This window comes from Gymnodraco acuticeps, unplaced genomic scaffold (assembly GCF_902827175.1).
Source record: "Gymnodraco acuticeps unplaced genomic scaffold, fGymAcu1.1, whole genome shotgun sequence".
Taxonomy (NCBI): Eukaryota; Metazoa; Chordata; class Actinopteri; order Perciformes; family Bathydraconidae; genus Gymnodraco; species Gymnodraco acuticeps.
The window spans coordinates 656,470-683,861 of record NW_022990397.1 but is presented as its reverse complement, the minus strand read 5'-3'; the positions used below and the strand labels follow the sequence as shown (position 1 = coordinate 683,861).

At 42.3% G+C, this 27,392-nt stretch overlaps 1 protein-coding gene across 1 annotated transcript in view; it reads right to left on the bottom strand.

Annotated features, from left to right (window-relative positions):
- dscamb (Down syndrome cell adhesion molecule b) overlaps window positions 1-27,392 on the bottom strand; it is a 178,907-nt gene that overhangs the window by 38,895 nt on the left and 112,620 nt on the right. Inside the window, 7 exon segments of the mRNA XM_034224586.1 lie at window positions 2,404-2,532; window positions 4,624-4,720; window positions 5,519-5,715; window positions 19,351-19,530; window positions 23,751-23,870; window positions 24,485-24,763; window positions 26,939-27,211. Of these exon segments, the coding sequence (XP_034080477.1) occupies window positions 2,404-2,532; window positions 4,624-4,720; window positions 5,519-5,715; window positions 19,351-19,530; window positions 23,751-23,870; window positions 24,485-24,763; window positions 26,939-27,211 (1,275 nt within the window).

The following is a 27,392-nucleotide window of genomic DNA, read 5'->3' as shown; positions in this document are numbered from 1 at the left end:
CGCCTACAAAGCCCTTAATGGGCAGGCGCCATCTTACCTTAAAGAACTCATTATACCCTACTGTCCTACTAGGGCATTGCGTTCCAAGAATGCAGGGTTGTTGGTTGTTCCTAGAGTCTCTAAAAGTACAATGGGAGCCAGAGCCTTTTCTTATCAAGCTCCACATTTGTGGAATCAGCTTCCAGTTTGTGTTCGGGCGGCAGACACCCTATCCGTTTTTAAGAGTGCGCTTAAGACCTTCCTTTTTGATAAAGCTTATAGTTAGGGCTGATTAGATCCAGCCCCTAGTTTTGCTGATATAGGCTTAGTTTGTCGGGGGACATCTTACTTCTTCCTTCTCTCTGTCTATACCTGTGTACTCTCATGTTCCGATTAACCCAGCTTCCCCAAATGTCTTTCTTTTTGGTGTCTATATACGCCGGGATCCGGAGTCATGGATGATCCTGCGCTCCTCTGTCCTGGATCGCGAGCCCTGGATCTTGAGTCGTGGCTGTGGTCCTGGATCATAGGTCCTGGATGGATATCCTCGTGGATTCATCTTCCTATTATACACACATGCATTTCCAAACATTTGGACTACCTATGTTGCAAATGTATTATCTTTTCAATTTACACACGGCATCTATTGCACGTCTGTCCGTTCTGGGAGAGGGATCCCTCCTCTGTTGCTCTCCCTGAGGTTTCTCCCATTTTTCCCTTTAAACTGTGGGTTTTCTCCGGAAGTTTTTCCTTGTACGATGTGAAGGTCTAAGGACAGAGGGTGTCGTATTGTCATACTGATATTTTGTACAAACTGTAAAGTCCACTGAGACAAATGTAACATTTGTGATATTGGGCTATATAAATAAACATTGATTGATTGATTGATTGATATAACAAAGTATTGAGATAAACTTTTGTTATTGACCAAATACTTATTTTCCACCATAATTTGCAAATAAATTCTTTAAAATGTGATTTTCTCATTCTGTCTCTCATAGTTGAGGTTTACCTAGGATGAAAATGACAGGCCTCTCTCATCTTTTTAAGTGGGAGAACTTGCACAATTGGTGGCTGACTAAATACTTTTTTGCCCCACTGTATGTACATTTCGGTTAATCGGTTAACCGTTTTTTTGGGGGTCGAATATTTTCGAATATACATTTGCTTTCAAATTCCCATCCCTAGTTCTTACTGACTTTTTGTGTACAAATGTTTCTTTTTCTTTATCTTGTATTGTTTATTTTAATTAGTTCTTACACTGAGCAACTGCCCAATTTCCTCCCCGAGATAAATATTCAGTTTTGATTAGTGCTGTCAAAATTATCGCGTTAACGGCGGTAATTAATTTTTTGAATTAATTGCGTTAAAATATTTAACGCATTTAACGCATGTGCAGAATGGCCCGCCCCATACGTGCCACCAGTGGCAGCGCCAGGATATGGCTGGGGTAGGCTACACCCATACCAAGAAATGGCTTAGCCCCACCATGAAAAATAAAGTCTGCCAACTCGCGCGGAGTAAATTGCACAGACAGCAGTTAGTAAGATTGATTTCAGTCGCCACGGTTTTGAAAACTTTTGTCACGTGGTGATCGTCTTCTCAATAGAACATCTTTGATAATGTCTTCTGGCCAATCAGAATCAAGATAACGGTGTGGTGTTGTTGCAGGAAGTCCCGACGGAGAATACTTTTGCTGTAGTACGGGGTGCACATAACTGGTACGCAGGTTATGTGCGTAATCTGAAATGCGTACCGTCACTTGTGTCACAAAGCGCATTTGCGTACCGACGTACTTGTGAAGCTTTTCCAGAAGGCGGTTAGATCACCGGACGACAGAGTCGGTCTCCGTGTGCACAGACAGGGCTGCTGTTAACGTCGGTCTGTACAACGGAATTGTGCCAAAACTACGCCAACCGGCTGCGGAGGGAGACTCTCCCCCCCCCCCCCCCCTTCACTGGAGAACTGCGCTAAAACAGCTGATCACAACGTTCACACTCTGTGGTCACGAAGTACTCCACTAGCCGCCGCCCCCCCCCTCTGTCGACTTTCCTGAAGTACTCCCCCGTTGATAGAAATCAACACGTAATGAATTAAGACCCCACGGTTTGATGATTGATAGGTGTGTGGGTTGTCTTTCATTTTGACACGCAGAACAATGTTATAATAAACATAGATACTGTATGTTAAATGGATATATCCGCCTTCTTTCATTTATCTTTCAATTCCCACAACAATATACATAAAGAAATGGCATATTTTGGACATAGTTCGAATGGTGATTAATCATGATTAATTAATATTTAAGCTGTGATTAATCTGATTAAAAATTGTAATCGTTTGACAGCCCTAGTTTTGATTCTTATACTTCAGAATTTTCATCAAAGAACTGAACACTGTATGATTTCCTGAACCTGTGTGTACCTGATTTGTTCTTGCATTCGATATCATATCCTGTGATGGGGCTGTTCCCATCGAAGCCCATGGTCCAGCGCAGAGCGATGGTCCGGTCCTTCACCTCCCGGATCTCCACCTCCGGAGGGTCGGGGGCTTCTGCGGAGAACCGAGAACACAACATAGTTAAAGCAGCAGCGCTGAAACAGAACTGGACGACAGAGAGATGTATTGGCTTTGCTCTGTGTGGGATTTCCCCTGTGAACAATTACAGAGAGAGGGAGTCACCCTGTACAGCAGGGGTGTCAAACTCAAGGCCCGGGGGCCAAATCCGGCCCGTGACTTCATTTGATGTGGCCCACAAGAGTTTGCAAAGAATATAATATGTTTATTATACGGTTACATGCCGATTTACAGAAGCACGTTGCCCATAAACTACATGTCCCACAATGCATCTCAAATGTGACTTTTTTCTCAGAATGTGACTTTTTTTCTTCAAAATATGCCTTTTTTCTTAGAATTAGTCTTTTTCTCCGAATCTGACTTTTTTTTTTAAATGTTTTTTTTTTTTTTTAAATGTTACTATTTTTTTTTTTTTGTGGCTTTTTTTCCAGAATTTGGCTTTTCTTTTTAAATCATTTTGTGACATTCTCACTGAAGAGACTTGCAATTATTGGCCCTAGACTTCTGCTTTCAGACGTAGTTAATTATGAAGTTATTATTATTATTATTACCAGAGGAGACTGTGAAGTCCACCGTAGTAGACGGACCACTTTTGGACAAAATGTCCTCTCCGTTAAAGGCAGCTCTTTCTGGAATAGCCTCCCAACTGAGATACGGGATTGTCCCACTCTCAATAGTTTCAAAGGTCAACTCAAAGAATGGTTGAGAAACAACCAGACGTGCGATCACCGCTAAATGCACTTTAACACAGGGGCATCTCCTCTTGCACTTTATGCATCTCTTATGTCGTTGCTGCTACATTGTACTGCCATGTGGTAAATACTTGTATATGCTGCTCTTGCTCTTTTGCATATCATGTATTTATTTTTTGCTATGTTTATAAATGTCAGGTTCTTATACAGTATGTTGTATGTGAGGGACTACGGATGGAAATGAGCTCAAAGCTAAAATCCGGCATATTTACACTTGAAGCATTATTTATCTAAAGTGTTCATTAATGTGCATTGTCCCTATTCAAATAAACGATTAAATGAAATGAAATTACCCTATCCGATAATCATCCAATGCAGGGGCAATAATGTAATATAGTACATTATTTTATATATATTACATATTTATATCAGGGTTTCCGCTAGGATTTTTTCTCGCCGGTCAAATGTCCGAACAGAATTTATTTTACCGGACAAATTTGAAACTTACCGGTCATGTTTCAATAATAATAATAAGAATTGTGTAGCAGAGTTTCCGTTAGCAGGCAATTACCGGACTATGACCGGATATGCTGATGTTTAAAACTCAGTTAATGGGAGTCATTTTTATATTGCTTCAGTTTATAATCGTAACAGATCGAAAAATTCAGATTCATTTTTCAATAAATGATTCCACAAACAACAAACAACATAATTATTACATTCAAACAAACGACTTGTAGTAGCCTAGATAACGTACATTATTCAAAAGTTTACATTAACTTTGAATAATAACACGGGAGAAACGGATCCTCTCTTTTCCTCTCTCCCTCCCTCTCTCCTGACAGCCCGTCAGTTTCTCATGCAGCTCACTAAACAGTGGGCGGGGCTTCAGGTGATTATGGAGCAGCTGATCTGATCTCTCTCTCGTGTCCGGTTAAACTTCACTCGCGTTTATGTCCATATCGATCAGATCCCGCTCTCCTGATCGGCCTTTATAGAGAGCACCGATCAAACTATTAAGAGTGAATATCGGCCGATAATGATCGGCGGGCAATCGATCGGAGCATCGGACATTTTGACCGGCAGGTTTTTAATTTACCGGTTTTTATTACATTTTACCAGCTAAAAACCGGTAATTACCGGCTAACGGAAACCCTGATTTATATATGTATTTGTATATAGTCTTATATATAAAACTGGCCCTTTGAGTGCAACCATGATGCTAATGTGGCCTGAGATGAAATTGAGTTTGACACCCCTGCTGTACAGCAATTAGAAACATAAATGAATGAATTAAGTAATAAGCGCTTGAACATCTCTCTTCACCTGCAGGAAAAGTTCTTCCCGAGTGAAAAAGATATGAGCTAAGTGTTACCTTGCACTGTCAGCTGTATGATGCCTCGGTCCTCCCCGAAAGAGTTGATGGCGTGACAGGAGAAGAAACCTGAGTCCCCACGAACAGTTGGCATAATCTAAGAGGAGAAACAGAGGGGGGAAATTATGCTAAAAAAAGGCTTATCTTAAGGCTCATATTCCTTGCAATTTTACAAAATTGCTTTACACATGTACTCGTTCACACGCTGCGTTTTAATAACCATTAAACTGAACTGAGAGGGAGCTCTTTAATATTTTATACTCTACTTGAATATTTTAGGATTTTTTTTTTTACACGTTTTCCCTTAACTTCCTCTCTCTCTCTGCTTTCCATCTGAATAGACAACAGACATATGGACAGGCTGTGGGCTCCTTAAATGAGACAAAGGCTGCCCCCTTATAATAAGGAAAAAGTCCTCAGTCCTGCAACTGAAACCATTTTGTGAAGAAATACTAGGGCTGTGCAATTAATCGTATTTTTATCTCGATTTTGGCTTGCAACGATTACGAAATCAGCGTAATGGAAATAAAACGATTATTATTTTTATTTAAAAACATTTTTTAAATCTAATTATTTTTCAATAATTTTTTGTATTGGTTTTTCAGTTGAATTATACTTAAAGTTCAGGGTAATCAACTGTTAAAAACATACTGTTCACATTTTTTTTTAATGAAAGGATGTTTTCAAAGTAAATGGATCATCGTATTTAATAATCGTGATATCAATTATTGACCCAAATAATCGTGATTATGATTTTTGCCATAATCACACAGCCCTAAGAAATACTAGTAATATTAACGACTACTCAACGAATCGCCTGAATTGACGACTTCTGGTCTACTAGGAAAGTCTCAGATGAGGTTAGCCCTGAATGAGAGGGACAAACGTAGCTCACCACCAGCGTGGAGACGACCTCGTCGGCCACCTCCTTGACGGTGACCACGTATCGGCTGGTCTCCGGGTTGATGATGCGCTCTTCTTTCTCCCAGCGCACCATGATGGGTTTCTCCCCGTGAGCGATGCAGCTCATCTTCTTCTCCTCGCCCCGCGTCGCCAGGGTGGTGTTCGGGTAGGAGGTGATCATGGCCGGGACTGAAGAGAGAGGGGAGAGAAGGGAGAGAGAGAACATGTGGATGTTAGTTGAGGAACATCAAATATCACCTTTTTTTAACGATATACGATAAGCAGGGTTCATACACTTTTTCACCAATGATTTTCCATGACTTCTCCATGACCTTTTCCAGGTTTTTAATGACCGTAAGAACCCTGAATAATACTTTACGGTCGATCAAGTCTGAAATGTTTCTGCATCACAGCAGCTTCATTTGCAACATCAACAAGGACAAATATTAAGTTAAGATAAAAGGAAACAGACATTTAACAAACTATAAAAATCACTGAAGACAATATATATATATTTTTTTGTTTTTTGTATTGAGTCAGGCACAATGAGTTACATTTATACGGTCTATATTTTTTCTTTCCCCTCCTCCCGGTCCTAAATGTAAAAGATGATTTAAAAAAAATTAATAGATAAGGAAATAAAGAATAATAACAATAATACATGTGCCCATATACTCACATATGTATACCCACATATACACATACACATATATATATGTACCTACCTACACCCGTACCTACACATTTACATACACACATACATACACATACACGTACACATACAAAAAACAAAAAAACATACATTCATAGTCAGTGCCGATTCTAGAGTCTGTGGGGGACCTAGGCAAACATTCACTGGGGGCCCCTCGAACCAGCTTTTCATCACCACGCACAGCCGACAGCCCCCCGGAGCGGAGCAAGGCTCGCTATGCATGCGGCCGCCTTGAGGGGGTTTCCCGACATGTTGTTGCAGTAAATTAAAGGGTGTTTCATGTTGTCGTTGCTGTGGACCTTCTTAATCTATCTTCTTTGGGGGCCCCCTTCTGGTCCGGGACCCCAAGCAGTTGCCTGCCTTGCCTGTTCGCAAGCGGCGGCCCTGTTCATAGTCCCCCCTTTCTTCCTAACTTAGTGTCTTTAGTTCAGCTACATGTACGTAGGCTATCACAGAGCCCCAGACAGATTCAAACATTTCTGAAGAGCCCCTCAGGTTATATTTAATCTTCTCCAAGTTCAGGTATAACATTAGATCTTTAAGCCATAGAGATGCTTTAGGTGCTATTATCTTTAACACATGGGATTAAACTCTGCAATTCATTTTAGAATGCACAAAACAGTCTATGTTTCCCCTTTGGAGATAATTGCTTCTAACGTGCCCACAAGTGAATCCTTTTATTCCAAAACAAAAGGCAGTAACATGAAAGACACATATTCATCCATCCTGTCTTCTACTGAGGAAACTCCTTTACTCTTTTTTATCTGACAATTATGACGAGCATTGAAACACTCCAGGGATCATCGTGAACTCGTGTTTGAGTCTACGTGTCTCCCACAATCCAGGAACGCAGCGCTTCAGGTGAGAGCCTGCGCCTGCTTTGATAACGACAGCCAAACGGTAACGTGCTGCTTTGGAAGAAGAAAGGGGTGACTCCTCGCTGAACTCCCAACGGTCTGAGCGAGGAGCCCGTCTGGCTCTAACCGCACACCACGCTCATTAGCAGTGTGTGTGTGTGTGTGTGTGTGTGTGTGTGTGTGTGTGTGTGTGTGTGTGTGTGTGTGTGAATGCTTCTCACCCAGACTACTCACACTCACTGTTCTCGTACTCACACTTTTGTTTCATTCTGTCTTTTCTCTCTACTGGCACGAGGCGTTCAGGTGCGATTCACAGTCAAATGTCTAAAGTGTGAAACCTTCAAATTAACTTCTGCGGTTTGAAGTAGTCTTTATGAATATTATTTAATATGGAAATATAATACGAAGTGGAAGAGCTGTAATTTCCACTGGTCAGAAAAGGTCTGTATCATACTGTATATTTAATGTTCAAAAGAGAAACTCCCTCTTTATACTCCCTGGGATTATAGCCTTTGCAGACATTTGACATGCACACAAACACACTACAGGAAATGGAAAACCCCAAATAGCATAATAGGGCTCTTCAGGATGACACATTATTATACTAAATATCTTGGTTTCGTCGTAAATGTACATAGTTCTCCTGTCCTACATAAGTATTGATGTTGAGAGTTATCAGGTTACTCTAATACAGTATATGAACTGGTATTAGGTTACTGATTACAAAAGGTTTCCACATAACTAGTCATTGTAATGGAATACATGTTTAAAGTAGCCTTCCCAACCCTGCATTCAACCCTTATTTACATCAGAAAGGCTAATGTGTATGTGAAGGTCACCAGCGTATGTAAATATGTGCTGCACTGTGTCATTGAGAGAGGACAGCTCCATGTGCAGCAGAGGTCGGAGAACCCTCTCCTCCAGGAAAGAGATGTGTGTGTTTGAGTCCGTGAGTGCATGTCTGTACACTCCTGAATAATGTGCCTGTGTGTATGAGTGCTAGTGCATATGTATGAGTGTGTGTGTGCATGTGTCTGGGGGAGCTAAGTGGGCGTGCACAGAGAGCAGAAAGACTTGTGCTCATGACACATCTCAGCCGCGCTACACGACGGCGGAGAGAGGGAGAGCATGTTCCCCTGCAGCGCTAACTATGATCCCTCTGCCTCACCCCCCCCCCCACTCCATCTCCTCCTCAGGCTCCCACCAGGACAGCGATGATTTAATGATGAGAGAGACCACTTTGATTATTCATACGCACCAGACAAGTCCGCTGGCCGTGCTGTTGTCTCCCGCAGACACACACGCATTGGAAACATGTATAACCATGCACGAATAACCACAGATACACACGCAGAAATACACACAGGCCTTGCTTACTCAGTACAGTGTAGAAACGGAAACATACGGAAGAAATGGCACATACAAACAACTGAAAACACTATTTAAAAAATACACACATGCCTCCTCAAACACACACAGTATCCCTGCGGGTCAAAACAGTTTTTTGTGTATAACTTTGTACTCGTTTGTCTTTGTTCGTGCGAGGAGTGCCAGGAAGGTTAGACAATCACAAGTCAATTAAAGCACTTGAATTTATAATGAATCATTTATTACTCCGTACTTGTGTGAGTGGCAAATTACCCTGATGTGTTTAAACCTCGACCATTCTGCAGGCAGAGAAGTGATTCTGCGATGTCTTTATTATTTCAGTCATACATTTATATATAGAGCCAGAGTTTTTAAAGAGGTCCTATTTTGCTTTTTGTGGTTTTCCCTTCCCTGTAGTGCAGGGACTTGGATGGTGGTGGGGGCCACATCATGTATGTACTGGCCACCAGGGGGCCGCAGATTCACTTGGAACACACACACACATATTCCATGTATTGTATGTAATTATAAACAAATATAGTCTGACATCTTCATTGAAATGTTACAATCTTTCAGGGAACATCCTCTAATAAGCTCACTAAACAAATATCAGTTCACAGAAATGTTATTTCATTTTTACAAGTGGCATGTTTGTATTGAACAGGTTATTTAACGGTGGAATAAAAGTATTTTAAACTATTGGAAAGCACGGAAAATGTGTGTGCATCAAGATTAACCATTAAGATGAAATAAACATGAAGTCATGAACACTACCTGGACATTAGTTGTCTAACTTGAACCTAAGACACTTGTAGCCTGTCTCTGCTGACGCACAATAAGGGGAATGTCCACACAGACACCTGCCAACCCGGACTCTGCTGTTCCTCAGCGCCGCTCCCCCTCCCTCCCTCCCCCTGAAATGATGAATGAAAAGCGTATAGTAATCATAGATAACACGGCAGGGTCCGTGACAGTTTGTTTTCATCTGATTTCAAATAAACATAGTTTTGGTTTTTAGAATGTTAAACTTGTTTCGCCAAATTCAGATGATAAAAACCACTTTGAAGCTTAAAAGGCATCTTTACGAGCGGTAACTTAACGTCACAGCGGGCATAACCACAGCCGGTGTTTCTTGTGAGGGTTTCCCCCGGAAACAAACACAATACACACAAACGCGTCTCAGATTATTTTGCGGTATTTGGCTGCCGAACAAAATCATGTACGCAGCTCGCGACGTAACTAGGAGTCTAGTGGACGGTATCAGGCCGCCATTTGCCCATCCCTGCTGTAGTGAGTTATACAGGTTTTGGTGCATGTAAATGGTCTTCGAATACTCAAATCCCTGTGTTCCCTCCACACACTTCCAACAAATATGAACCTGAGAATGAGCAGAGTATGTCCTCTTTTAAGCTATGCAGTGCACGTCAATAGCATCCACCATCGCATACTAATGGAGCCTTGTGTAAGTGATTCTCTTAGCGCCACACTTGTCTTTTGCTATTAAGTCTCCTTCACACCTTCCTTGACCTTGTTCAGTTTTCCATCAAGGTCAAGTAAAAGTAGTTAGGAAAGATATCCTTCAGACCGCAGCATAGAGTCTTAAGCTACTCATGTTCTTGGGTACAGAGGTGCTTTGGGCTAGCACGCTCACAATTTCAATGCTAACATGATTCCTGTCTCTGGAATGAGTCTACCGGTACATCTGTGTTATCTAAAAATAACACCAGCCATGTAACTGTCGGTCTGTCATTTATATCCGAGTAGGCTACTGTAAATTGATATCAAGTTTAAGAGCGCTTGCACAGACACAAATCCCACACACCCTCCACACAAACAAATAAACACACAGGAGCAGACTTCTTCAACATGTTTCCGACTTTTTTTTTCTTCCAGAACATTTCCTTCTTTGATGAAGCCAACACAAATCTAAAAGGGGTGCTACTTGTGTGTGTCTGTGTGTTCGTGCACCCTCAACCCCCGCCCACCCCCGACATGATCAAATGTGTCAGGCCTGGGACTGCCAACGTTTAAACCTCATCTCTTATTCACTCGCAGCCCCTCCCTCTCCCTCGCTCCCCGCACCATCATCCCCTTTCCCACTGCCCCCGCGCAGGAAATCGCTGATTTATTTTGCATAGCAACTATGAATTTTAAGTGAGTGCTATTAAAAGGGGCTTCTCAGCCCCTTCTCTAAATGTTATTGCTCATTATCTGGGGCTATTTTCTCTGACTAAATCTGTGGCCTTGGCAGATGAATTTAACATCGACAGAGCTCGTGTTTGCTAAGAACACAATGACAGCAAGCAATGTGTGTTAATACGTGTGTATAAAATCATATGTGCATTACAATATTTTCTGCTTTTGTTCATATCTATGAGCACATTCATGGATGAATATGCATATCTGAATTCATCTGAGATGTTTCGTGACCTTGTATGTTGATTTGTGAGATGTGTGTGAATGAAACAGGCTAAGTGTTTGTGTATTCAAGACCTACACCATGTGATGTAGACAGCAGTATCTAAAATGTTCTACAATCTTCCCAGATCTCGGTCGTGCTTGAGTGGCCCGAGCCGCTGTGAGGCTACTCGCTCGCTCCCTCCTAATCTCATCTCCATGCAGCTACCGTGCAGCAGTCGCAGGGCCCGGGGCTAAACCTATTCTTTTTGATGGCCCATAATTGCTCGGTTGATGTATATTTTTTAATATCCAGCGATATTACAGGGGCCTGGTAATAAAAAGGGTAGAGGAGAAAGTGTGAGTGGGTAGAGGGGAGACAAGGGAGAAAGAGAAAGCTGTGGGGTGAGAGAGGGAGGGAGAGGTAAGGGGAACAAAGACAGAAAGCTGCAGACAGGAAGTGAGCATGTGTGGAGGATGCTTCAATCTTACAAAAATGGGTTTTTTTCAGAGACATGCATTATGGGTGATTTTTGGTCTGAAATTGAGCTGTTGGTGGCTTCAAAAACATCTTTTATATGCAAACGGGTACTTTTCAAAGCCACGTTACCTAATGATCTTAGTTGTGAACTGTCTGCGTGGCAGCTAAAATAATAAGACGATTAAAGAGGGAGGCAAAATTCATCTGAAACAATTTGACTCTCAATTAATCGTTACAGTCATTTTTCAGCCCATAACAGCGGTAAACAAAAGCAGCTACTCATTTGTAGAAGCCTATGGTTGCAACCAGTGTTGGGACTAACGCGTTACAAAGTAACGCCGTTATTTTTTGGCAGTAACTAGTACTCTAACGCATTACTTTTTAAATTCAGTAACTCAGTTACCGTTACTACATGGTGCGTTACTCCGTTAGTTTTTTTTATATAGTCAACAGCCAGGCGAACAGAGATGAGAACTGTACTTGAGTAAATGTACTTAGATACTTCCTGTGTCACATGCGGAGACGGGCTGTGGGCGTGTTTGTGTTGTTTACTAACAAGACTATCATGGCGGCGGCGGAGCTCAAGTCTAGTTTCTCCACCTGGAGATATTCTCACTATTTCACTTTTGTCGAGCACAAAGAAAAGAACGTTTTAGTTAAATGTAAGTTGTGTCTTGGCGGGTCAAAGATCCTATCTACTGCCCAAACCAGTCATTCAAATCTCTTAAAACATCTGCAAAAACAACATGCTGGGACGAAGCTAGTAGCTAAGACCACAGAGACTCAGCCGACGCCACTCCACCTCCACCTAAGCAACAGCGGCTGGATTTTAACCAAGGGACTGACTGCTGGCCAGGGAAAAGTCGATAAAGCCATTGCACGGTATGTTGTAGAACACATGCAGGCTATTGCTACAGTGGAGTCACCCGCTTTCAGGGAGCTAGTTAGCACGATAGCATGTCCGGGCGGTAAACAAAAGCAGCTACTCATTTGTAGAAGCCTATGGTTGCAACTAACATATTTTTGTTATTTTTATTGTTTATGGCGCTTGGAGGCACTTGGAGGGCACACACAGCTGCAGGCAAACGAACAAGACTATAAAATGAAACAGATAATGTGTAATCTTTTTAATCTTCCTCACATTGCTGGAAACAAAGACGGCCAGAGAGTGCAAATAAAGCAGAGAAACACGCCGACTGCTCTTCCCTTGAGCCTTTTCGCCGGCTTCTAATTGAAGTATTGACGGATTTAAATGAGGCTGAAATGCACTGAAGAGTTCCAGCGTCTCCTAACATGTGCGCACACACACACACACACACACACACACACACACACACACACACACACACACACACACACACACACACACACACACACACACACAGAAAGAGAAATGGACATGATGGTGTGCACAGTAATGGTCTCTCCTTTTCAAACCAGTCATGCGAGTAAGTACACTTTTACAGAAAGCGTCTTGAGTGTACGAGTACAGTTTGGGGTTTAAAGGGCATGAAATGTGATCTGTTGATGAGTGACAAGCGTGTGGCTGAGCCAGCATGTGCGGTCATGACCGAGCAGCCAATGGCAGCACACAGGTTTATCATAGGCCCAAATAACTCGCAGCAGTTTCCTGTAATGTGAGTTATTCCAGCTGTGAAGATGACACGTCAATGCTAACCGAGTTATAAGTGACTGAGAGGTTTGAAATGACACTGCAAGAGACACTTAATTCAGGAGTAAATGGGCAGAGTGTAGAAAGAGACTCGCATGTTTTTCATCCATATTTAGTGAAACCACAGTCTTAGCTTCAGTATCTGTTAGGGTTGCACCATTTGGAAAAGATACGATACAGGAGAGTTGATCATTTTCATTTGTTTTCTTATTATCATTGAAAAATAATATATTAAATGATTACGGTTAGAGTTTTTCAAGAGATTCTGCACCAAACCAGTTTTGGTGAGTCTGAAGTATTAGTTTTTTCAGACAGAGGGTGAAAACAGGTGCTGCAGCAAAGGCAGTATGAGACAAATACATGTGTCCATGCTACATCACATGTTACAGTAGAGGCACAACATACTAATATGAACCTGAACATGAGCAGGAACTGTCCTCTTTAACAGCCCAGATATATAAGCTAAAACACACTGTATTACACAAGACTTTGCATGTTTGTACTTTTCTTTAGTTGGAATGATAAATTATTTAAAATATAAATAATTATATTATAAAAGACCCCCAACACCCCCAGCCACAAACTGTTCTGTCTGCACACATCTGGAAGGCGGTACCGCAGCATCCGGACTAAAAGCACCAGACTCAGAGTTTCATCCCAAAGGCAATAAGACTGCTAAACACCTGAACTGCTGAAACAACATCCATAACATTCATCTGCTACTTAGTAGTTATTTGTCTATTTCTCTAATATATCATATTCCAATAACTTGCATATAGACTCTTATTGCACTATTTCACTTTTTTTAAACATTACATGACATGTCACTTGTTAGACGCTTTTATCCAAAGCGACTTACATACTCAACACTGTGGGCAATCCCCACAGGAGCACTTTGGGGTGAAGTGTCCCAGGGACACAATGACATGCTGACTGCAGTGGGGTTTGAACCTGTGCTCTCCTGATCCCAACACCAACGCACTAGACCACTGTGCCACACGCCTCCGCCTAAACTATTTTTATTTTTGTATTTACTATTTACTTGCACTATATGTTTCTGTTTATCTGTTTTGTTGTGTTGCTCTGTTGGAGGAGCCTGTGACCTGAGATTTTCATCGGCATAACTACACTGTAGCTATGTTCGTATGATAAAATAAAGAATAAAGATAAAGAAAATAAAGAATGAATAAAACATGTTGGAGTTGGATATGCTGCTGAGAGTGGAGTGTTGTGTAGCTGCAGCCTCAGTGTTTGCTCTCGCTTGGTGGAAAATGGAAGAAAAAAAGGTTAGCACAGCCATAGGTCAACTCGCTGCATAGCAACTGGGAGCCACAGTCAGCAGACTGACCTATGAAAACACAGCGAGTGTGTTTTTCTCTGGAGCTGCAGCACGGACGGCTTCACACAGCTCCCATCCTCGTACACTGCGAGGCTTAATTACAGTGACACATGGATATCCACGGCATGCCAGCTGATATTAATGATAACAAGTGCACATTTCTCTAGAAGGAATCTATTTTGTGTTGGATTCCTTTTTTTTACAGAAAGGTCAGAAGTCAGGGACAGTTAGCTACTTTCCACCCCATCACTTTGAAGTGTGTGTCCCTTGTAAATGTCAGGTTCTGTGCATGTTTAACACAGTTGGGTTCTACATGAGCCTTTAGGCTGGTAAAGAGAGACAGAAGAAGAAGAAGAAGGGATAGAGAGAGGTGTGCCTGTCAGCGGGGCTCCTCGTGCTCCAGTTTGAAAATAGTAGCTCAGGGAGAATAAGCCCCTCTCGCAAGAGCCATGAACATAGGGAGACACTCGTAGCGCTATAGGGGAGCTACATGCTAATGCTCACTAGAGGCAGGAGACCTTCAGTCAGGGACAATTACATGCCTACAACTGACACAAAAACACACTGAGTAACGGGACAATAAGCAGTCTGAATAGGGATGCGTTTCCACTTTTCTGTCCTACACTGTTTGTTTATTTGTTGTCATCTCACTCATGAATAAGTCAGTTTCATAAACCCTTTAATACTTTCCTTTAAAGGGGACCTATCATGCAAAATGCACCTTTGGACGTCTTTTATACATGAATATATGTCCCCGGTGTTCCAGGGAACTCACCAAGTGTCAGAAAACACAACCCTCTCTATTTTCCTCCTTCGCCAAATCTCTAAAAAAGTGGCTGAAACGGATCTGAAAAAAACGGATCCAGATTTCAACACTTTCCTACGTCACAAAGAGACGTGCTCCGCTTATTGGTCAACTCTCCACCTATCAGGGGAATGAGCCACGGCCACGTGCATTGCCGGGATCAATACCAACCATCCGGGAGGTGTTTATGAACTTCTCTCAAGTCCAACACGGATATGCCTCCAAGCTAATGCTAAACCCGGGATCAATACCAACCATCCGGGAGCAGGCCAGTGAGGACACATCCAATTATGAAGCTGTAAGTTTTTATTTAGCGGTGTTTTTCCTGATAAAGCTATCTCTAGCTTGTAGTATGTAGCATGTAGCATGTAGCTTCGCCGTATCAATGTCGCCTCAAACCCAAATAGTAATCGGTTAGGTGTTTATATGTTTTTATAACATTTTATATTGTACGCTCCGCAGTCTTTGTTTGTCTTTTATTTTAATTATCAGGCATTTGCTAACATGTTCAGTCATACTGCCGTAATGGCGATCTGTGTGAAGGCTGTAAAGCCACGCCCTAGCCGATAACACAAGTATTTATTCTCCTATTTATTAGTATTTTGTATCCTCTAAAATCATATTGAGTAAGTTATAATAACAAACGTAATCTTCTGTAGGTAAGTGCCGTTTTTTGCAGCGTTATATGTAAAGACTTTTGTGATTGTAGTCTGTAAGAACGATCAGATATCATCGATCTGTAAGCTAAGCTACGCTACGCTAATGAGACATGCCGTTTTTTGCAGCGTTATATGTAAAAGCTTTTGTGATTGTAGTCTCTAAGAACGATCAGATATCATCGATCTGTAAGCTACGCTACGCTAATGAGACATGCCGTTTTTTGCAGCGTTATATGTAAAAGCTTTTGTGTGTTTAATTGTTTGCGCACATGAATATAAATGGGGGTGTGTGAGGATACAACACTGTGTGTATGTATGCGAGGGGGGACGGACACACACCACGAGTAAAACGGAGCTAAAGCCCCGTTGGTATGTTGTTGTTGACAAGGCCTTACCTAGCAACAGGCTAATTAGTGGCTAGCACTCATTACAGTCAGTCTACTGAGCTCAGCCCCTCTCCAACACATCATCTGTATTGAGTCAGAAACACAGCATGCACGTTACGGTTCAAAACTAACTCAGATTGGAAAAGGCTAAGCAAAGAGCTTTGCTAAATAGAGAGTTTTAAGCCCCATCTTTTGGGATTTCAGACTATATTTATCCAAATAGTATTTTCTCATCCTGAATACTAAATTGAGATGATTTTGTTCTAACTATGTTTTCTTCTTTACAGGCCAGCACCTCACATACTTACTAATTAGTGACAATTTGTACATCCTTTGCTATTATTTACATTTTTTTGTATCATGGCGGAAATGAAAGACTGTACCTGGCAGCCCTGCACTACAATGAAAACGCTGAGCGTGCACAAGCCAACATCCACTGGAAACCCTCTGTATAAACTGCAGTTCCCAAAGGCCAGGAAGGGAGAATGCAGAGCAAAACCAGTAAAGACTGACCCCACATTCCGTAAGTGTTTAAAATATTTATTATACAACTATTTACAAATATAAAATTAGAAAGAACTTTCAGTTTTTTACATGCATATACTAATCTAAACCACATTTTTTGTTGTGCTTTTTTTTTAACATTGCACAGGCTACGTGGCCAACTTGATGGACCTCATCTTCGACCAAGTCTTTGTGGACCCTGCACCATTATGAGCGACCTGACAGGGACGAGGTCATCGCCGGGTATGCTACACGGTTCAATTTGGCTGCTGTCTGAACCCAACATCGACATTTTGCGGATCAGGAAACTCCTGCCTCCTTGAGGACAACGCAGGCCGGAATCACCACTCTGATCCTGCGTCCAAGGAAGCCCCAGCACCAGCTCACAAAGCTTCTGTAGGCTAGATACCTGTGACGCCTGAAATCATTAAAAAATATATTTAGTGTAATTTATACAAAATACAAGTACATTTAATTTTTTTTTATGGGTTCAAAGAACCGTTGATTTTGACAATAAAGTTCAGAGTTGATATCAAATGTGTCGTGATTATTCATGTTTGGATGGGTAAAGAATATTCTGATTTCAAAAGCATAAGGTTGTGTGTGGACTTTTTTTGTCGTACACATGGGTGTGTTATGCCATTGCTGTGTAATAATATATATATATATATATATAATAGTACATGTACAATGAAAGATTGCATAAAGCCATATACACCAGTATTTATTTCCATGAACAATATTAGCATTCGTTTTACAATTTCAGTCAAAAGAAACAAACCACTCACTGCTCTATTTGCCTCAACTGTAGTCCACCATGTTCAGCTCTGTAAATATTCAATGCATTCTGCAGGGAGAACACATTCAGGCACACAGGCTCCAATCCAGGATGGTCCACCATACAGGTTACAGAGTCCTCAAGTTCCTGCATCCGTCTTGACACCTAGTGTGATAAACATATTGAATGACATGTTAAAAATGCATTCTCTAAACAGACAACTTAGTGAAGCTATCAAAAATGTTACCTGTGGTATCTCTATGCAGCACACATTCTCCGGTTCAGAAGGCATCGTGGCGCAATTTGCACATGTACACCTGTAGAAAGAAGTCAATAACTGAGCTTTTAAAAACACATGAAACTACACACACTGCTGACAACTGAGGTGTTGTTGGAGTTATACTTTTTATCACCCTAAGTTATTGAACTTTCCAACGGTTGTTGCACGATGTTGGAAGAAAAGGGCTGTAAACTATTAATAAACGCAATGAGGCCATTGTATATATGCTGAAAATATGAATGTCTCCCTTTATAAATATATATATGTATCGCTGTTTTTGCGTTACAAGCTCTAAGTTATAAACTGTACACATAGCATTCTTGCTAATTAGCCAAAATATGAACGGTATAAGTAGCAATCATCGTAACAGAGTAAAATAAATAGGAACAACAGCTTGTCAACTTACCATTCAGAAACGTCCTGCTGCAACCGAGATCTTTGCACCTCCACCAAAACCTCCGCTGCTTCAGGGTCAGTCTCTGGATCAAATTGATAATACGCTTGAACACATGCATTGCTCTGAGATGACATGTTTATTCCACACTCGTAATCACAGCAAGCATGTTAACGTGACTCTCACCGACTCATGCCCCGCTCTTCTGCAGGGGGGCGTGGTCAGCTGCTGCTCAGAATTTTCAAAGACAGGCTTGGAAAAGAGCGAAAATGAGCGAAACGAGGCATGGCTAAAAAATGATCTGTTTGGTATTTTGAAAAATAAAATGTATAAATATACCTTATATAGGTATGGTCATACACTATATCATTTAAATATAGCATGATAGGTCTCCTTTAAGGGGACATTATGAATACATATGTTAAAGCTTGTGCACATTCATATGGGTATCTGATGTTCCTACAAACAAACGAGGTATGAAATAAAACAACCGAGTCATTAATTGTAGTTATATGTCAGCTGCCTACTGTAGGTACAAAAAAAAAAACATGGCAAATTAGTATTTTGTGTCTCTACATGTTTCCATGTTCAAAAAGCTCTTTACTTTCTCATACTGCCTGTGCTGCAGCACCTCTTTTCACCCTCTGTCTGAAACCAGAGTCCAGTCTGCTCTGATTGGTTAGCTGGCTGGCTTTGTTGTAATTGGTCAACCACTTAGAGATGTCCAGCCTATCATGTACAATGTGTTGGAGCGCTATCAATAGACGGAGTTGGAATGTTACAAAGTGATGTAACTATGTTCCGTAAGTAAACAAAGGAGTCCAATGGAGGTCTTTCAGGTGACCTCTTAAAATGCCACCATTTTAAGAGGTGGTATTAAAGATCCAGGAGCTTAAAAGCAGAGAACATTTCACCAAGTAAATGGTTCATCACAATATATTTAGGTCAGTGAAAGTAAGACAGACTGTGCCAGAATCTGTACCTCTCAAACTCAGTATGTTCCACATTTGCACAGCTTGTGTGTTGAATATGCTGATGTGCATCTCGCTTCCTTCTCGACTTTTCAATCTCGGGCCGATCAACTTTACGAGGAGTACAGATATCTGTAAACTACTCGCGCGCTGCACCAACCCCCAGACATTAAAATACACAATGATTACTTCCCATCAGCTGTTATTGATCGGGCTCTTACTTTTGACGGTGAGGTACATGGACTTGCTGACATCAGCTCCCACGTCGTTGCTGACCTTACACAGGTAGAAGCCGCTGTCGTCCTCCAGCACGTGTTTGATCAGCAGAGAGCCGTTGCTCAGCAGCGTCACTCGAGAGCCGCTGTTCAGAGGGATGGGCTGGAACTGAGGGACACCCGCACCTGGGACAGAAGCAAGAAACAAAACATTTTTAACATAAATAATGACAGAATAAGTATTTAAACAGAGTATACTATCGAAGTCTTGATAAAGTCCGTACAGCCTATGTTGAGTGGTGCAGTGATGACATATTTTAGCAAGCAATGGGATTTTGTAATACTGCAAAAAATGAGATATGTGGCAAATGCCTTTATGATGCCGACACATTTCGTTCAGCAGGAAATTCAGCATATCAATCTCTTCAGCTTGTGTTAATCAAAGACATAAAAGAAGCCATAGAGAATATGGAACAGGAAGTGGTAAAAACACATTTTCAGATTTCTAAGACTCATTCTTATACCAGTCTATATAAATCCGTAATTTTCAGTAGATAAAAACTATGTATAACACTAACACGGTATACAGTGCTTGCGGGTAAGCAGTGTGTGTTTGTGTGTACATTCATTTGACCATGCGTCTGTGTTTACAGATTTTATGACAAAGCCCGTCAGATTAAGCGAGGATTGTAAACATGTTTCTTAACACCAGGCCTAAATCCTTAAACCGCCAAGCAGCTGCTGAGCACAGGGAAACAGGCCGAGCTGCTGCTGTGATGCAATCACTACAGACATAATGCTCATGTTCAACAAGACAGCAGATTGGTGCAGAGGAACACCACGCAGAGAGCACAGAGGCCTCTCGTTGCTGCTGGCCTTCAGCACTGAGAGCCTCAGAGATGTGGCGAGTCGGTATTTATTTTGACCATTTATCCCTGTGTGTCTGGGTTTATTCTTATTTGTGTTATAACGACTGCCTATATGGCCTTGGACGAGGACAGACTAATCTCCTTAAGGCCTGGATATGATGACGATAATACTTCATTGTCAGATCAAGTTGCTTGCATCACAGCAGCTCCATTTACAACAGCAACAAGGACAAATATGAAGACAAGATACAGGGAAACAGACATTTAACAATCTATTACCATCACTGAAGACAGTGGGAAAAGTGTTTGTGATTTGACCACTGACTTTAATCTCAGAATTCAGACTTTTTCCTCAGAATTCAGACATAAACATCACTTTTGGTCAGATCCAACACTCTAACACACTCATGACCTGGTATTTAGCTCAAATTGTCTTTAAGCGTGAGACCCGGTATCTCCTATTTTTCTGGTTTGAGTTACTCTGCGGATACCAGCGGCCGAGATGGGTTTTCTCCGCAGGGTGGCTGGTGTCTCCCTTAGGGATAAGGTGAGAAGTTCGGTCATCCGGGAGGGACTCGGAGTTGAGCCGCTCCTCCTTCGCGTCGAAAGGAGCCAGTTGAGGTGGTTCGGGCACCTAGTTAGGATGCCACCTGGGCGCCTCCCTAGGGAGGTGTTCCAGGCACGTCCAGCTGGGAAGAGACCAAGGGGTAGACCTAGGACCAGGTGGAGGGGTTATATCTCTACGCTAGCCTGGGAGCGCCTTGGGATCCCCCAGTCAGAGCTGGTTGATGTCACCAGGGAAAAGAAAGTTTGGGGCTCTCTGCTGGAACTGCTACCCCCGCGACCCGACCACGGATAAGCGGGAGAAGATGGATAGATGGATGGATGGAGTTACTCTGCACATATAGTTTCCCAATTCTCCATAGCCCAATAGGACTGACACTTGATATCCATCACTGAAGCATCTGTGAAAGAATTGACTGGACATCTCTGACATATTCTGGCCTTCTGCCTGCGTGTAATTAATACCTATCTTTTTAATAGAGAATGATATCATCACTCTTGTTCTATTGTCAAACAATACAGTGTCTCATTCTGCAATGGTGGCATTTAAATCTATAGGAAATGTCAGTGACAATGAAAGCAAATGTCTGCTCCTATAGAGATAAAGCACTGTACTGCACCTCGCTCATGTAGTATTAAACACATGTGTGAACTGAGCCAGACGCTGCATTAGCTTGTGTTAAAGTTAGCGTGTAGAGATTAGGCTATTTAGTGCGCTGTGGGTTTTTGCTTTTTAATTAAAATGCAGTCAAGTGGCCGTGGCAAGCAAAGGGTCAAGTGGTGACTTTGTTCCTGCTCCCCTGGAGAGAAACAGAGCGAGAGAGAGATGTGTGTGTTCTTCCTTGAATTATGGATTTTGCATATCCAAATGGTGCTAGTCGTTATGCTAATAGTGGTTGACCTTTACTTACTGCTCCATATCTCCCAGAGACACTCATCTGGCGCTTAGCTAGTGAAATCATGCCAGACAGCCATTCTCTGGACAAACTGCACACAAATTACACGATAGCTTCCCAAGCCACCTTCCCTGGATAGGATTTCTGTTGGAAGAGGATGGGGGGATGTTCATTGCCTCTGTGCTCTGACTGATTTCCTGCACGACATATTACAAGTCACCAGGAGAGATGTGAATACAATGTGGTAAGAATATGTGACTGCTGCAGCATGCGCCAACTGTGCGTGCTGCCTGCTGCAGTTGCTCCTGCTAGATTTTCAATATTTTCACAATAGCTTTCTGTTTTGATCTTACTTGTTATTTTTCTGTTAGTCATTTCTATTAACAACTAATCAAGCTGTGCCCTCTCTAAACTTTCTTCTAGAGATATTTAGTTTGTTGTTTTTGAGTTGCTAGTGTTGTGCATCTACGCCACTAAAACGGCATGTCTGCGTTGTTTACACCAGGGACAGCTGATCACACTAAAGCCAGCTAGCATGGTGGTCAGCATAACGACTATCCCCACTGAAATCTAGAGAAGGACACAGAGGATGTTGGATAAACGGAGAAGGAGATACAAGCCGTGTCTCCCCCCCTCCCCCCTCTCGACATAGGCGTTAGCTAAGAGTCAGACGGAATACATCGAGTGTAGTTTAATGGGCTTTAGGAAAAAAGCTGCACCAGGATATATGAGTCTTCCTCATGTCTTCATCATGAGCCTGAGTCTTCTTCATATCTTCATCATGAGCCTGAGTCTTCATCATGTCTTCATCATGAGCCTGAGTCTTCATCATGTCTTCATCATGAGCCTGAGTCTTCATCATGTCTTCATCATGAGCCTGAGTCTTCATCATGTCTTCATCATGAGCCTGAGTCTTCATCATGTCTTCATCATGAGCCTGAGTCTTCATCATGTCTTCATCATGAGCCTGAGTATTCCTCATGTCTTCATCATGAGCCTGAGTCTTCATCATGTCTTCATCATGAGCCTGAGTCTTCATCATGTCTTCATCATGAGCCTGAGTATTCATCATGTCTTCATCATGAGCCTGAGTATTCCTCATGTCTTCATCATGAGCCTGAGTCTTCATCATGTCTTCATCATGAGCCTGAGTCTTCTTCATATCTTCATCATGAGCCTGAGTCTTCATCGTTTGGGATTCAAAAAGTATTTTTGATGGATTTATTGATGAAGGCCTAATGAAACTGAGCCAAAAACGAACCTTCAGCCTGGCCAACTGAACCACTTCCTGCTGGATAGCTAAAGCTTGTTTTTAACGCTAGGATTGAGTAAACACACACACGCTCACACACACGCTCACACACACACACTGCAATGAGGCGACTAATCCCTCTGTACTGATCAGGACTGGTCAGACAGTACTAATCAAGCATCAGGCCTGTCTCTCATGCACGCCCGCACACACACATCCATTCAAAGAGTGAAAAACAGACATCATTCCTTTGATCATGGGGCCACGCACACTCACACACACAAACACGCAAACTCACGCACCACTCCTCATTGGTTGTTGTCCTTCTGCTGCGGAAGCTTTCATCCCTGGTTATATGGATGATGGAGCAACACCTGGGGCCCCTCTTCATCCGCCCTGCTCAAGTGGCTCCACTCACCTGCTGCCTGTCTGTCCGTCTGCTAACGCTCCATCTGTCTTTCTGTCTCTCACTCTCTGATGATTCTCTAATGGTGCAGGTGGAAACCCTGCAAGCCCCCAGAACCATGTATACAGAGCAGATGGCCGTGTGTTTGTGTGTTTTTACGTCCGTGCATCACACACATATCAGGCTCTGGATGAAGCAAATGGAAAACACTCACCTGCAAAAGCACTACTACTGCACTCGCCTTCATACACATTATGAAACACAACCTGAGACCAATGTGTGGTCCAGGCAGCTGCACACACTACTAAGCAAAAGCTCACCTATAGCAATACTTTTTTGTGACTTAATTTCAAATGATACTTCCTATGTATCTGCAGGTTTGCTTGCAGTAGGTATAATGCGTGCTGTGTTGGATGTACCTTTGGAGTGTTCCCATACGATGGTGGGTGGAGGGTATCCTTCAGCCGAGCAGTTCAGAGTCACAGTCTTCCCGTAGATCCCGTCCTGATCCTCAGGCTGCACCACAAACTGAGGGGGAACTACACACACACACACACACACACACACACACACACACACACACACACACACACACACACACACACACACACACACACACACACACACACACGTTAACAACTTTGCAAACTTATTTGACCCGAATACTTTTTTCTCTGTTCAAATCAAGTTACACAGAGATCATTTTAATAAAAGTTTTACACTAATCAGTTTTGAGAGCCTTTACACTTCCTGGATTAACTTAAATGTGTAGGCCCTGCCAAGTTAAAAATATCTGTTTAATCTACTAACATGACTTTAAGTAACTTCCTCAAATAATTGAAATCACCCAATTTCTACTGTAGTAATCTGCAACCTAGATTTCAAAAGTGACTTTCCCCACACTGTTGACACATGTTTTAGTTGTATGTATTATAGTCTTTGTGTGCAGATGTTCATACCAGTCACACAACATTAGTCCATTCTACCTTCAGCCAAACAGGAAGTGATAAGTAAGGTTTGGCATTTCAGGGATTACTTCAAATAAAAAAACCTGCTCACATACAACAAATGATAGAAGTCCACTAGGTTCCAGTAGATATTTAGACCCGATCCCAAACCAATTCCAAAATCTGTCCCTGTGTTCCCTTCTCACCTCTCACAATGAGCTGACTCTGGTGCTCCACGGCAGCCGCCTCGTTGCGGGCGACGCAGGTGTAGTTGCCGTTGTGGTCGGGCGTCAGGTTGGAGATGCGCAGCGAGCTGGTGAAGTCGATGTTGTCCACGGTTACGCCCAAGCTGATGGGGATGGGACGCCCGTCCTTCTGCCAGGTGATGTCCAGAGGGCGGTCGCCCGACATGACCACGCAGGGGATGAAGACGCGCTGCCCGATGGTGAAGCGCTGGAACTCAAAGGGCTGGATGTAGGGAGGGACTGACAGAGAGGAGGAGACACAGAGATCAAAGTCGTGAGCAGGTTTAAAAGAGTAACGGGATTATGTAATCAGGATGCAAAAAATATACCTGTAATCCCTTACTGTTATGTTCAAAAGATGTAATCAGTTTACTGCTACATTTCTAAAAACGGGGAATCACCTGCAGATTCCAATGTTAGTAAAAAACTAAAAAGGGCATATAATGTGTGTTGTAAAAGGGTTTTATTTGTCCTCTGTAAGCTGTTCTGTTCTGAAGGCTAATACTTTAAGTGCGAATCTATACGCCTACTGCCTGAATCTGCTTTATGGTTTTCACTTTCTTTGGTTCATTTGTTCTGTTTTTAATTCAGCAGGTGAACCTATATGTTATAAAATAGTGTGTGTGAGATTAACTATATGTATTAAACTAAAACGGAGCATTTTCTGTCAGCTCAGATTTTAACAGAAAGTAATCGGGTTACTTTTATATTGTGATACTCAGATAAGATCAAATTGTTGTAAAGGTAACTAGTTATTGTAAATAGATATAAATAAAAAGACCCTCACACAAAGGTGGGCAGCTGTTGATCTACGTAGTAAATGAATCTGCTAATTCCCAGTTACAGAGTAATGAAGGCTGTAGCAGTGATATTACACAGTGACTGATCTTACATCTGTAAAAGGTAATACTTAAAAAGGGCTTCCCCATTAGGGCCCCCTCCCCTCCCCCTGTACAGTATGCTATATTACACTTTCCACTGGAGGGAGGGGAACAGAGGGGGAGGGCTGAAGAGAGTGCCATGATATAAAGCAACACTTCCCAGCGGTGCTATAGAGAGCGAGTGCATTTGTTAATTTACTCTGCTCATCCTTAAAATGCGCAAGTGTCTTTGGGGATCCCCGGAGTCCATTATCTCCACTTTGTTGTGAATTAAATAAGGTGCTAAAGTGCTGCTGATTTCACTGTTAGTTGAACTCACTGGACACTCACACACAGCTGGAGATTTCCCTCTGAATGTAGAGCAATCTGTTTGAATAGATCTAATTGTATTACCGTGTTGTTGTATTATGCATACAGTTTGACTCTGAACACACTCTGGATAAGCGCTATTCCTGTCATCAGGGGTTTGGATGAGTGGATAAAACAGTAGATTGATGTAGTAAGCAGTGTTGGAAAGTAACTCAGTACTATTTTGACACAATTGTACTTCACTTGAGTGATTCCATTGTATGCAAGTTTATGCTTCTACACATGTCAGAGGCAAATATTACACTTTTTACTCACAACATTTATTTAACACTCATAGTTACTGTTACAGCCGCAGCCTCCACTAACAGTCCTGTGAGTTTCTGTATGATTGTTAGCTGTGCTGCCCCTTAGTTGCCATTGTGCTGCGTTGTCCCGCCCACTTGAAGCTTAGAGGATCCCGATTGGTCCGACCCTCAAATCCTGACACACACCTTCAGACGGAGCCTATCTGCATCAGCCAAACAGCTCGCTGCACCCTCGCTGCGAGGGGGACCAAAGTTCCCATCAGCAAAAACACGTGGGTTTGCTATCCTGGCTCCAAGATGGTGGAATGAGCTCCCCATTGACATCAGGACAGCAGATAGCTTACACATCTTCCGGCGCAGAGTGAAAACTCATCTCTTTCGACTCCACTTCGAGCGATAGAATTACTAACAAAGCACTTTTATACTAATAAAGGACTGGCTTATCTAAAGCCAGTTGAGTAGCACTTTAAATGTTTGGCTCTATGAAGCCTGATGTACTTATATGATTCTGTTTTCTTCAAGTTTGTATCTTGTTGGTCGAACGCACTTATTGTAAGTCGTTTGGATAAAAGCGTCAGCTAAATGTAATGTAGGCCGTGGATGATGGTCATTCCAGAGGCTGAATCTTTGTCAGAGTTTCGTACTATTATCTGCTAACTTTGGTTAACCCTCTGACTTGTTTGTTTAGCCTGTGTAGTCTATTAACTTTGTTTAACTTGTCTTTCTGATTGGGCCAGGATGAATTCACACCCACACCTTTACAGAGTATTGTATGTATGACATTAGGTGCCAGGGTGGCTGTGTTGTACTTTTGTTAACTGATATACATGTATCACTAGAGTAGTGAGGTGTTTTCTGATCGATTACGCTCCGAACCTGATCTCAGGGGTGTGGATCATATTTAGCTGCATGGTACTGACCTCTGACGCACAGGTGCACGCTCTGGGAGTCCATCTTGTTGGGTTGGACCATCACTTTGCAGTTGTACTCGCCGGCGTCCACTTGCTGCACGTTGGTCAGCTTCAGCGTGCCGTTGTTCTCGAACGCTCGCTGCCGGTGGTTGAACGGCAGCAGTGCAGAGTTCTTGTACCACTTTATAGAGTAGTAAGGGTAGCCAATCACACGGCAGTGAATGAACGCGTCTCGTCCAGCGATCGCCGTGATGTTTTTCATCGGGCGGATGTTGGCTCGGCCTAAAAGAGGGACAGAGAAGGGGAAAAGATCCTCTATAAAGACATTCGGTGGAAGGTGAATCGAATCACATTGGCTTTATTTTTGGTGTTTTTGTAAATAAAATACTTTCCAAAATGAATTTAAACAACTGCTAGACACAAAACATGAAACAGAACATTTCCCTCTACAGCTTCACGTATT